Below are 12,048 nucleotides of genomic sequence, written 5' to 3' on the forward strand. Positions count from 1 at the left end.
ATCAGAACTATCATCAGAGCATGAAATGCGCAAAGCATGGCAGATCAATTTCCGATATTGAATCGGACATGCAGACGAGAGCCCATGGGAGGATTGTAACAATCACTGAACAGAATATGTGCATCACGAACATGGATTGGAGGCAATAATTGTCAGAAAACGAATTCAGTCCCGGGCAAAAATTTGCAGGACCGGGAATTGTGTTTCAATATTATTACAACCCACTGTACAGTACAATGCCCAATTGGCCAATTGGGGTCTATATATTGTTTGTTTACCATAGAAGCTGGAGTCATGCCTACAATTGGGGCTCATATATATTCCGTTACTGCGCTGCCACCCTCTTTGTATGCAGCGCATATTACTTCGGCGTTTTCTCCCTGGCCGCCCCCAAAGATGCTATGAGGACGCTCCCTGAGTTGCTAAAAATGCACATTTCAGCGTCTCTCACAACAATCACAAAGCCAATTTGGTTAATATCTAGCAAGTATAATGGTATCATACAGTGGAATGTTATGCAAAAAGAACGGAGAAAAATTGCTAGTGTAAGCAGATGGCTGTAGCGGAAATATTGATCTTTGCCGCTTAGTTAGCCCCAAAAGCCCCCCATATATTGGAGCCTGTCAGGAGGGCAGGTTCGAGAGGCGGTCCCTCTGGTCCCTCGCTGTATGTATCAATATCACTATCGAACATGCTCCGGCAGCAAGCTTGGTTATTCAGCTTGAGGGGAACCCCATAGCCTAGCGCAGTTACTATAGAAGCTGATTGTGACGGACATTGATGGATGAACAAGTACATTGAATGTCGCCATCAAGATAGTACGTGCGAGAATACACACGAGGGATAGCTTCCAATTAATTGGAGACTGCAGCATTATTCGAGTAACCTTTTTCCTTTTCGCGTATAGATGTCCCAGCGGCCGCGGCTGGGTTGTCTGAATTAGAGGATCCGCCGCATAACCGATGTGTAGGTCTTTGTTGCGGGCAACAAGGATTGGCGGCGCGTGAAGATTCTGGAGGTACTGATGTCGAGCAATCTTAAATACAGCATGGCGGGTTGCATGTGTCTGCCTCTCCCCCTTCTTGCAAATAGTGTCATGGACAGTCATTCAACTTGGAAGGCTTTTCCTTATACACTTCTGCCAGGTCCAACGTTGCCAGCGTCAGTGAAACCCATGGTAGCAAATAACAAACGAAGATATCTGAGGGTCGGGTGTCTACTCCTCATCGCGTGCATCTTGTTTCTTTCTGCCTTCGGCTGGCAAGCCAGGCATAGGATGATCGTTGATCCCCTCCCTGAAACAACCCCTTACGAACTTGAAAACTATGACACGGGACCTTTGCCTTCTATTGACGCGGTGCCAGAAGTGCTCAAATTACTACGAGCTCCTCGGCGTCATCCATTTCAAAACCTGACTAGAGTTGCGGAGATCCAGCGGAAAGCTTGGGCTCTTACCCCGTTCTCGCGAGCAACCTGCCAGTTTCAGGAATGGCACGAAATGAGATACGCATCGCTCAGAAACTCAGGCAAGAATGTCTTCCTTGCGATGAATCTCCATAACAATGCGCAAACATTTCCAACAATCATCTCGCAAATGCCCGAAGTCTTAAAGTTCCTGACACCTTCAAGTATTCATGTGTCTATATACGAGAATGGAAGTGAAGATGCCACCCAACAATTCCTAGTCCTTCGTAAGTTGATCATTCCTCCGCAGACTGAATCAACAATAAAGACACTGCCAGTCGCGGATATCCTGGACAACTTGGGGACCTCCTACACGATCATTTCGGAGGGGAAGAATTTTACATTTGATAAGGGCTTCAACCATCGGATCGAGGCACTTGCAATCGCTAGGAATCTGGCCCTTGCACCTCTATACTCTGGAGCCATTGAAAAGGCGATGCCGGGCAGAAAATTTGACGAAGTGCTGTTTATGAATGATATCATCTACTGCGCCGCAGATGTCTTGGAAGTTCTTTACCAGCGGCGGGAGCAAGGCGCTTATGAGTCTTGCTCTGTAGACTGGGATTGGGGTGGACGAATAGTGTATGACAGATGGGTGCTGCGGGCGATGTCCGGAGAGTAAGCTGCTTGGAAAATTTCATTTGAAAAGTCTATATGTCACTGAAGTATGTTGTGCATGCTAGCCCGTGGTACGAGCACGACGGCCTCGTCAAATACTTCAGAGACCCTAGAAGTCTTGATGAGAAGATTGCACCAACACCGTTGCCTGACAGAACGGAAGATCGTCATAGATTCGAAAACTTGATGCCACTACAAGTTTTCGCCTGCTGGAACGGGATGGCTGCTTTCGACTCTAGTGTCTTCATTGAACACGACATTCGCTTTAGAATGGGACTGAGTGACCACCACGAGAACGGAGAGATCAAGCAGCCAACGGATATTGTGTCTGAGTGTTATTTAACGAGCGTCGATATGTGGAAGAAGGGAATAGGAAAAATATTATTGGCATCTCGTGCTCGGTGAGTTTCCCCTTTGGGCACTAAAGCTAAGACTAACGGACAGTGGCACCAGCGTCGCCTATTCCGTGGAGAACTATGACACTTATCGAACAGACCAGCGGATTGGGAAACCTGGGGCGAAGAACCTGGAGAAATTAGCAGAGGAAGAACGGATAGAATGGCAGTCACAACCCCCCGCAAAGGTCGCGATGCATGACTTTACATGGTGGGAAATGCCGGAGAGATGGGCCCCATGGGATGAGCCTTGACTGTATACATCACCCAATGATACTAGGAGATGTTGGCTAGGCGATGCCAGACACCGACAGCGATGGAAAAGAACATGTCAAACCAGTCACTTATGTTGTAATAGCCACCCTCACTGAACTTGTAATCACAAGACCTAGGGACTCTGCATTGGAAATATTTGAGTGGACGAGAAGAATATTTCGTACGATTTGGGACTCACCCACGAATACTTAATATAAAACTTTGGGTACTGCTTACGCTGTGTAGAGATATAGTTGTCGGAACACGTCTCCTGCAGTTAGGCTATTTTCCACCTCTCAACCCTGGGTTTTTTCGCCAGAAAATTGCCTCCCAGTATTCCCTGCACCCGAATGCACTTTACTCTCAGCAAGAAATTCCTTGTTGAGCGCACAGGTACGTTCCTCGCGGGGGGGACATTCCAGAATGAAACTTGGCCAGGTCAAGCAAATCTGTATGGCTGGATGTGAAGCGAGTTGTTAGGCCATCAACCCCCGACAGTTGGGCCTCCAGATCGGGGAAATGCCGAACGCCGTCTGCACCCAGTGTCTGAGACTGAGACGCGGGATGGAGCCGCTAGTTTAGGGGCTATGTTTAGCGGTATCAGGCTAGGACAATCGCTTGAAGCATAATACTGTCTCTCAAGATTGATTCAGCACGGTTCCGTTCCTTTCGCGAGCATTGGTCTCCATTTGAGTGGGCCCCTGTGTGTCGGACTTATCGTGCAACTTGAACTCCGCTTGTCATACCTGGTGCTGAAGTCTCATTAGTGCTTCTCAGCTTTCGTAGCTCAGCAGACAGCATCGTAAGGAAGGTACGATCCTGGGATGCGTGATCTCGAGGATCATTGGGATGCCGTCGTTTCTTTTCTCTATGCTTAAGTGAGCACATCAGTTGATCATGGAACCCAGTGCGTTGACTAAAGGGGTGCTGAGAGGCAAAACGGATTCAATGGTCTGGTTGCCGTGGATTTCACAATGGGAGGAGAAACGCCTGGGGCTATGTCGCTGATGCCCCAATCGCTATCGCTTGAACAAGAATTGAAGTAAAGGATTGATTAAATCCGTTCTTCCGCCTGAGCAATCAACATAGTGTCAAGTGAGAGTTGCCGTACCAGCATGGCGACTCATAGTGAGAAGCCCACGCTACACTTACAGTACTAACTGTACAAATGCAGAAGGCGAAATACGAATTCACTGAAACTCAGGACTGGTTCAACGATCATGGAAATCATTGATCCACCAGGTCACCGCATCCACGCACAGAGCTCTCGAGATAGGATCTTGGGAAGGCAGATCATTGGGTTGGGGGGGACGGCCATATCACCTGTATCAACCAATTTGATCTCCAACGGGACCATTTCAGTCCCCTGCACTTAACAAGTTGCATCCACGGGGCTTCGTTTAGATCTACATCGATGAATCGCATGAAGCAGATGACATGTCACTTGATGGAGAATTAGGCCGGCGTATAGCCCAGAAGAATGCCATCGTCATGTTCGATGATTACGACCGGAAAACGCAACCGGCGGAGAGTTGTCACCATCCCCGACGAGGAATCGATGCATTTATGGCAGTGCATGAAGGGGAATATGAAGCCCTTCACTCGGGTTACCAAAGCAAGACGGAATCGGCCTTTTGCCCAAGGACGCCAACAGTCAAGCTGGAAAGAATTTGTGTACAGCATCAACTTGGTGATAACGAATATGCAATACTCGTAACTGTCACTCTTCATACAGCCGTTGCAGATGACACCTTAGGTTAGGTGTCCAGACACGCGGCGTCCGGATGGGTGCTTAGCGCCTCTGGCCCTACGCACCATTGCTACCGTCGCTCAGGAGGCAATCTCCAACAGCATCAAGGCCTAGTGGGCTGCCCGATTAACCCTCTTCATCCGGGACTTCGGTCCTCAAACTTAGGTGATTGCGACTCGAGGAATGTGGATACCGGCGACTGCAAGAAGAGATGGTAAAAGGTGGATGGATGGGACACCGGCAGATAGCGGTCGGAGAGCTGGCAAGATACATCGCGCAGCCTTGTACTGATTATGTACAGTGCAACCCATTGCTCCGCCATATGCCGACCGGTACAGAATGGTCGAACGAAGCTTCGAACATCGGTTCCTTCGCGTGATGAGGTGACCCTTCGCTTCATTTAGCTCCCAAAGAATAATTTATCTGGCGCCCATGTCCTAGTCCCTGAAAATGTCTCGGGTCTGTGAAATTTCAACCTCCAGGGAGCGAATCTAGGTGCTGTTCGGGATGTTGGAATTCCGGCTCCGGATGAATCTCCCTACTTCAGCTCGGGCACTCTTGATGACCCTGGAAAATATTCGAGACCGGAAAGTGCTACTTCGCATGGGTCATAGCCTGAAAGATTCACCAGTGCATCAGCAAGGATTCTGAATAAGCACTTCAAGTCAAGGTGGCGGGCGCTTGACTTCCGTTGGAGCGCGCAGGGCCTTGGGACGCATGCCAATATGTCGTCTGTAGAACGGCATGGCTTGGGTTTTTAACGCATGAAGAAAGAGCTGCACACAATCCATTTTAATAGACCGTTCCATCCTAGTATTGCTGATCCTTGAGTACAACCATACATTAGGGGTACGCTACACCCTTTTGTAGTTGGGTTGTGGGAAGCACTTTCAAAAACTGAAGAGTATCGTGAGCGGGTTCAGAGAGGAAAGCAAGTTGGCAGCAGAAGATCGAAGAAACTATTGCCGAGTTGAACGAGACTCTTGACGAGCAGGGACTCCAGAGAGCATATTGTGAACTACTTTCTTTCATACGATATGCCAACTAGGTCGAGCAAGAGCGACAAGTAATACATGTATCACCCGTGCAGAAGATCGGTTCTTGAGGTTAGCCGAGGGAGCACTGTGATCTCGTAACGAGCTTTGATGACACCATTGCACCGAAAACCATGGCAGCGGCCCATCGAACGGAAGTCCCTGCAACAAAGGAGTTGGTTATGCGCTCAGGCGAGCGTGAAGATGAGGAGTTCCCGATACGAGTACACAGAGGTAAATTATTCGATTTGAATATGCCACGATCTCCAGGGGCCCTTTCCGGCTCGCGTCAAATGCCTATCAAGTGACGTTGCTGGGCTGCTCGCTCATCGGAAGCCCTGGCTGTGGGGGATTCGATTGTTCCGCATGTACAACGCGGTTCTGTGTCAAAGTTGTTTTAAGGGAGTTTTCCCTTTGAGGGTGACAGGACCACAAGCCCACACATAAACGAGGCCGCCAATATGCGCCGTTTCTGTGACATGTCACCACCATCCTTGAACAGTCTAGATTTAGATAGCCAATTCCTCCATGCGTCATATAAGCCATCGTGAATCGCGTCAGAGTCCAAACAGATTGCCTAAATGCAGGAGCACTAGAGACGCCAGACCAGGCCCCCATAGTGCGAAACGGTACGGCTGGGTAGAAGAATGCTGTACGGAAAGGCCGTCCCGAGATGCGTTTGACAGTGGACTCACATAGTCAAGCCAAAACCACAGTACAGCGTCAGCTAGCGAGTAACGTATTAACGATTCAGCGCAACCGCAGCAGACAGAACCCTGTTTGCCGCGATTTGGAATTTTTGTAATTTACATACTGGTTCCTTTCAATTCAGTCAGAACGAGCTCCTTCAAGTTCGGGTGTTGAGGCCGAGACCGCACAGCATTGGCCCAGCAGCCTCAGAATACCCAGACAAGTTGCCTATGTCAGTGTTGACGACCAGTGAGCACACGTAGTATAGTAGTCGACGTGGTGACGTGAGACTATTCAAACCGTGCAAATGGTGGTGGAGCGGTGGGTGGCGTCGCGTAATTCAATCCACTATCACTCTTTTGCACATCACTCCTCACTAAGTCCTTCCTCTTTGTAGCGATTTTCCTCTGGGACGAGCCAGATCACGACCATATCTTCATTCCCCTGCCGCCTTCCTGGTTACCTGACAAGGCACTGACAACATGTTGCTCATTTTCCTTGGTGATCTCCGCTCTTGCCTCACCAATCTTTCATTTGCGTAGGCCCACTATCGGGAATGCACAAACAGCGTCAGTGGCAACGTTTACCACCGCGCTAGTAACTAATCTCGGTATGTTGAATTTGGGATTTGAAAAGGTTCCAGGGCTGACTTCCATTTCCCTATCACTTGTCCTACCTGTAGCGGTATTTTTGGCAGAAATCGTCGCCTTCACAGTGTTGAGGGCGAAATTCAAAACCATATATGAACCACGGACGTTCATTCCGCCTCTCTCGTGCGCTGATTCCCATTAGCTACTATCTGCCTTTCGTGCTAAGCTCAAACTCCTTACTTTCCACAGGAAACGTGCGCCACCTCTCCCGCCTGGTTTCCTTTCATGGCCAATAGCAATCTACAACTTGGATCCTGACGACATTCGGCGTCAGAATGGCCTAGATGCCTATGTCTTCGTGCACTTTTTGAGAATGATGGTCAAGATGCTCCTCCCCATCTGGTTCCTCAGTTGGACGATTCTTTTACCTATCAATTCTGTTCGGCACGAAGGCCTGACTGGACTCGATCGATTCACCTTCGGAAATATATCTAGAACTGACCAGTCTCGTTATGCTGCTCACTTGACACTCGCGTACGTCTTCACGTTTTGGATACTATACGTCCTCAAGAAGGAAATGAGGCACTTCATCACCGTACGTCAACGGCACTTGATTGATCCTGGGCATCGGGCCACTCCCCAAGCTAAAACCATGTTGATGACCGGTGTCCCCCCCAAGTATCTCCACCCGCTTGCTATCCGAAGTGTGTTCTCTCTTCTTCCTGGGGGGGTGGACAAAGTGTGGGTTAACAGGGACCTGAGGGATTTGCCGGATTTGTTTGACGAGAGACTGGACATTATCGCGAAATTGGAGAGTGCAGAGACGACGTTGATGCATATTGCTGCCAAGTTGGAGAGGAAGAGGAGGAAGGGGCTCGCTAAAAGGGGGACGAGTGTCGCCGATCAATCCCCTACGGCGGGTGGGGCCTCTGCACTTTCTCCAGGCAGTCCAAAAGATGCAGAGAAACAGCCCCTCTCTCTGGCTGAGCGTTTCGTACCTGCCAATAAACGTCCTACGCACAGACTCAAACTCTCCTTCCTCCACTGGCTTCCTTTCTCTTTACCATTCTTCGGGGAGAAAGTGGACACGATTCAATGGTGCCGCGAAGAGATTTCTCGTTTAAATGCCCTTATTCGTTCGCACCAAGACCGCGTCGCAACCGAAATGGCCTCCGAAATGCCACTCGACCCATCCACTGAAATGTACCCGCGTCTCAATAGTGCCTTTGTGCTCTTCAACGAACAGATCGCAGCTCATATAGCTTCTCAGGCACTCGTTCATCATGAGCCTTATCGAATGGCTGCGAAGTACACGGAAGTGGCCCCCAAGGATGTCATCTGGAGTAATCTGAATATGAACCCCTACGAGGCGAAGATTCGGACCGGCATCAGCTATACGGCTACCGCTGGGTTGATCCTACTCTGGGCTTTTCCGGTAGCGTTCATTGGGGCTGTGTCGAATGTGCATTCGTTGTGTTCGAAGTATAGGTGGTTGACTTGGGTTTGTCATTTACCGGGTGGTGGGTTGTGAAATTTTTCATCTTTCTCTTGCCGTTGAGCTGATGTTTTCTGGGGTGGTTGTTGCGGGTAGTTGTGATTGGCATTATTTCGGGCATCATTCCCCCTGTTTTACTTGCATTGCTCATGATGTTACTGCCGATCATCTTACGATGTAAGCTCCCTCCGTTCTCCCGTTGCGACGTCTGTTTAGAGGCCTAACTGGGCGACTTGTTTTCTCGCGTGTTGCAGTGCTCGCTCAATTTGAGGGTATACCCCGCCGAACTGGGCTTGAGTTATCCCTTATGACACGTTTCTTTACATTCCAAGTGATTGTGAGTTTCTCTCCCTGAGAGCAATCGGTATTGGTTCTGAAGAGTAATCTGCATTTGCCCAGCACTCCTTCCTGATTGTGACACTCTCGGCTGGTCTTGTCCAGTCTTTGGCACCCCTTGCGAAGAATCTCGGTTCCGCTCCAACTCTACTTGCGAATAACCTTCCCGGGGCATCCACTTTTTTCTTGACGTGAGTCTCACAACGTCAAAATAGACCTCGAATTAGATTACGAGCCTCACGGTAGATATATTTTGCTGCAACTTTCCGGTATAGCCGGAGGTTCCTTCAACTGGTTCCCCTAATCATTTACTACGTTAAACTCTTCCTTCTTGGAAGCACACCACGATCAGTCTACGCGATCACGCATACACTTCAAGACGTTCAATGGGGGACACTCTTTCCCTCAGTATCGCTCATCGTGGTAATAACGGTGGCATACTCCGTCATCTCACCACTCATCAATGGTCTCGCATGTGCAATCTTCTTCCTGCTGTACCAGACGTGGAAATACCTGTTCTTGTATGTGCTGGATCAGCCTCCTTCGACTGATACGGGCGGATTGTTCTTCCCGAAGGCTATCACGCATGTCTTTGTCGGGTTGTATGTGGAGCAGATCTGCCTTGCTGCTTTGTTCTTCTTGACGCAGGATGCGCGCAATCATCCAAGCGCTGTACCCGAGGGTGCATTGATGGTCGTGTTGATTGTCATAACGGTGAGCCAGTAGTCCTGTCTCTGCTGGTGTTGCGCTTTGTCTCATGATGGCGCGGTTTTCCCTGCATCCACTTAGGCTGGTTTTCATATCATTCTCCTGGATTCATATGCACCGTTATTTAAGGCCCTGCCGCTTACGCTCGCAGCAGACCGTTCGCACCAAGATGAAGTCAACGCTAGAACGAGTGTTGATCCTTCAGTCTCTGACTCCGAGGACCGAGCGGAGGACGAAGCAGATATTGGTGGGGCAACGACGGGTGTTGACAAACCAAATACCGCACCTCCACGTAAGGGACTCATGCGCCGGTTGGGAAGTTCTGGATTGGGTAGCAATCGACGAAGTGGGATGATCGAACCTGAACATCCACGCCTTGAAGGTGAAGCAGGATTGGAATTCATGCATCCTGCATTGGGCCCTGCACGGATCGTTTGGATTCCGAAGGATACGTTAGGATTGGAGAGGCTGAGGAAAAGGAGATTAGGACTATGAAGATTGACGTTTCGTTGAAAGGGGCCTCAATGGATGAGGGCGGCCATGTGGATGTTGAAGGCCCTCCGCCAGGGGAGGAGGACGCGGCGAGGTAGGAGACTGTTGTGGAGAGCTGTGCGTTTTGATACCCCCATATCTGGTTTGTTCAAGGGCGAAATGTGGAAACATGTACACTATTGAAGCACACACGTTCTCGTCTTGTTTTTCGATACCCCTTGTTATTTGAAGCTTGGCGAATGTTTTCACCTTTGATTCGCTCTATCACTAGTAAGAATGCAACTCGTGGAATTACTGAGTAATCAGACTCTGGACAGCAATGACAGTGGACTTAAAAGCGTCTATGTACGTAACTGGAACTAACAAAACTATGATTCTCCTTTCTTCCACTTTTCCACCTTCCTCCGCTTGCGCTCCTTCAGTTCGTTCCTCTTCGTCATGGAAACACTCATGCCTATTCCCCCCTGATCACCCATTTTTTCAATATACTTCTGCACCACTTCATTCATGGCAATTTGGATCGGATCCGTTCCAGCGTCCTCCAGTGAGGGCAATGGTTTGAGCTCAATTGGTCTCTCGAAGTCAAAATCGAAGCCCCAGCTACGGACTAAATTCGGAGTCGGTGTCGGTGGGTTTGAAGGATAGTATAAGGAAGATCTGGTGTCGGACGACCTGTGATGGTTTCCTGCACGCCACCATCTTACGAGATATGATGCTGCTCGATCGATATCTGGGAAACCGCCTTTTTGAACTGCTTTAAGCCTGTTTGCCAATCGTTCCAGGATGGCATGAGTGTCCACCCCCTGAAGTCCCTGGTCTGGTAAAATGATATGTGGAGAGGATGTGGGGTGCATGAGCGAATTATAAGCTGGCCCTGCGTTTGAAAACAGTCAGAGGGATGAAACAGGTGGTGAGCACGACCCACATTCGGGACAATCTTTCCATAATCTCCAAATCAAGTACTTGGCGAGGGCCTCGTCGTCGTACAACGATTCCTTGATCCCTGCAATCAGTGCAAGTTTAATACCCCGTTGTTTCCCTTCTTCTCCATGGCCCAGGAAAGGAATCATGATTCCCGGGGAGTCTATTGAGTATATAGGGTGTGTAGAAGATAGCCTGAGTCGTGTAGACAGGGAGCGGGTGTAACCGGGGAGTGGCGAGGTTCGGAGGGGATTCTTGCTGGCTGGAATCGAGAGTGACTTCAGAACCGAAGACCCGCAAGAAGTGGAATATATAGAAATCAACTCACATGCGTTCGTTCCAACACCTCGAAGGGCATTGAGGAGGGTCGATTTCCCAATATTAGGCATTCCTACCACGAGGACGTTTAGTGCTGTCAGCTTGTCAGCATTTTCCTCCCACAATGCTACATTTAGGCGTTAGAGTAAGCGCGGAGGACTGTTGCGTGTAGACGGACATACGAGAGTGGAATGTAAAGCACGGATGGAAGGAGGCGAGGAAGGCGAGGTGAAGTGCATTAGGTGCTTATAATGTTTCGACAGTGCGCGACGGAGTCTCTGACGGTTTAAATGATTAGTATTATGCAATCAGGCACTGCTCACACTACTCACCTCCTCGCCCCAGCTCGGCACAAGGTCTTTCTTTGTATGGACGACGATCTGTTCTCGTACCACTCCGGCCTTGCTTACGCCGATGCGCCACTCTTCCAAATGTTTCTCCAGCGCAGGATTGATAGATGTCAGCGGCAATCTAGAGTCGCGTACCTCGAGAACAACATTGGTGTTCGCGAGCAATGAGGGCAAAGCCTTGGCGAATGCGGCCATATGGCCTGGGTACCATGAAGGCGGTCGTGCAAGGGCCACTTGCATATGAATCAGGACCCCGGCATACACCGACAGAGGTTCGCTTAGCTGCGGAGTTACCCGACTTGATAGGTTCAACGATGGTTGACAAGATGAAGATGTAAAATATTCCTCTCCTGCAAGAATAAGTAGCATTTTACCTGACAAGTCGTCCCGAAAGCCAACAAGGCGTACTTCTATTACGTAAGGTCGCCATGTATAAGTGGCATATCTGGAAAGTATTTATCTCGCAACTCCCGCCGCACCCATAGTGCTGGGGCTTTGACAGGAAGCGTGCGAACATCTTAGTACGGGCAAGAGTTAGGGGCAAGCAGACTGAAAATCTGTCACGCGGACTTCGGGTAAGACCCACTGGCACCGGACTGTACCGTCGAGTTGATTCCAACTGGAAGCCTATT

The 12,048-nt window shown here is 49.5% G+C and overlaps 4 protein-coding genes across 4 annotated transcripts; 3 read left to right on the top strand and 1 right to left on the bottom strand.

Moving 5' to 3' along the window:
• The first annotated feature begins 924 nt into the window (after positions 1-924).
• Positions 925-2,872, top strand: EI90DRAFT_3069163 (cryptococcal mannosyltransferase 1-domain-containing protein). The gene is made up of 4 exons (XM_039061136.1): positions 925-1,691; positions 1,743-2,082; positions 2,148-2,483; positions 2,536-2,872. Exons 1-4 carry the CDS (start codon positions 1,025-1,027, stop codon positions 2,729-2,731), a joined length of 1,539 nt encoding a protein of 512 aa, XP_038913146.1. The 5' UTR covers positions 925-1,024; the 3' UTR covers positions 2,732-2,872.
• An 898-nt stretch (positions 2,873-3,770) lies between these two features.
• On the top strand, positions 3,771-4,589 carry EI90DRAFT_3069166 (uncharacterized protein). The gene is made up of 2 exons (XM_039061137.1): positions 3,771-3,827; positions 3,907-4,589. The coding sequence occupies exon 2, from the start codon at positions 4,170-4,172 to the stop codon at positions 4,491-4,493; it is 324 nt and encodes a 107-aa protein (XP_038913147.1). The 5' UTR covers positions 3,771-3,827; positions 3,907-4,169; the 3' UTR covers positions 4,494-4,589.
• Positions 4,590-6,357: 1,768 nt separating this feature from the next.
• EI90DRAFT_3069169 (uncharacterized protein) lies at positions 6,358-10,292 on the top strand. The gene is made up of 10 exons (XM_039061138.1): positions 6,358-6,541; positions 6,604-6,690; positions 6,819-6,979; positions 7,046-8,316; positions 8,388-8,468; positions 8,546-8,628; positions 8,691-8,818; positions 8,903-9,341; positions 9,417-9,787; positions 9,823-10,292. Exons 3-10 carry the CDS (start codon positions 6,819-6,821, stop codon positions 9,923-9,925), a joined length of 2,637 nt encoding a protein of 878 aa, XP_038913148.1. The 5' UTR covers positions 6,358-6,541; positions 6,604-6,690; the 3' UTR covers positions 9,926-10,292.
• EI90DRAFT_2929674 (P-loop containing nucleoside triphosphate hydrolase protein) lies at positions 10,196-11,785 on the bottom strand (the record flags this gene model as incomplete). Its single annotated transcript, XM_039054991.1, has 5 exons — positions 10,196-10,701; positions 10,753-11,010; positions 11,077-11,193; positions 11,245-11,344; positions 11,399-11,785. The coding sequence occupies 5 exons, from the start codon at positions 11,783-11,785 to the stop codon at positions 10,196-10,198; spliced, it is 1,368 nt and encodes a 455-aa protein (XP_038913149.1).
• Between the last annotated feature and the right edge of the window lie 263 nt (positions 11,786-12,048).

The sequence above is a fragment of the Cantharellus anzutake genome (assembly GCF_015039405.1).
Source record: "Cantharellus anzutake strain C23 chromosome Unknown EI90scaffold_44, whole genome shotgun sequence".
In the NCBI taxonomy this organism is placed as follows: Eukaryota; Fungi; Basidiomycota; class Agaricomycetes; order Cantharellales; family Hydnaceae; genus Cantharellus; species Cantharellus anzutake.

Coding starts and splice junctions, on each gene's coding strand:
- EI90DRAFT_3069163 (XM_039061136.1), top strand. CDS start 1,025: ATGTCGAGCAATCTTAAATACAGCATGGCGGGTTGCATGTGTCTGCCT. Junction 2,083..2,147: donor CTGCGGGCGATGTCCGGAGA/GTAAGCTGCTTG, acceptor TGTGCATGCTAG/CCCGTGGTACGAGCACGACG. Junction 2,484..2,535: donor TTATTGGCATCTCGTGCTCG/GTGAGTTTCCCC, acceptor CAGTGGCACCAG/CGTCGCCTATTCCGTGGAGA.
- EI90DRAFT_3069166 (XM_039061137.1), top strand. CDS start 4,170: ATGTCACTTGATGGAGAATTAGGCCGGCGTATAGCCCAGAAGAATGCC.
- EI90DRAFT_3069169 (XM_039061138.1), top strand. CDS start 6,819: ATGTTGAATTTGGGATTTGAAAAGGTTCCAGGGCTGACTTCCATTTCC. Junction 8,629..8,690: donor TCTTTACATTCCAAGTGATT/GTGAGTTTCTCT, acceptor GCATTTGCCCAG/CACTCCTTCCTGATTGTGAC. Junction 9,788..9,822: donor GTTTGGATTCCGAAGGATAC/GTTAGGATTGGA, acceptor AAAGGAGATTAG/GACTATGAAGATTGACGTTT.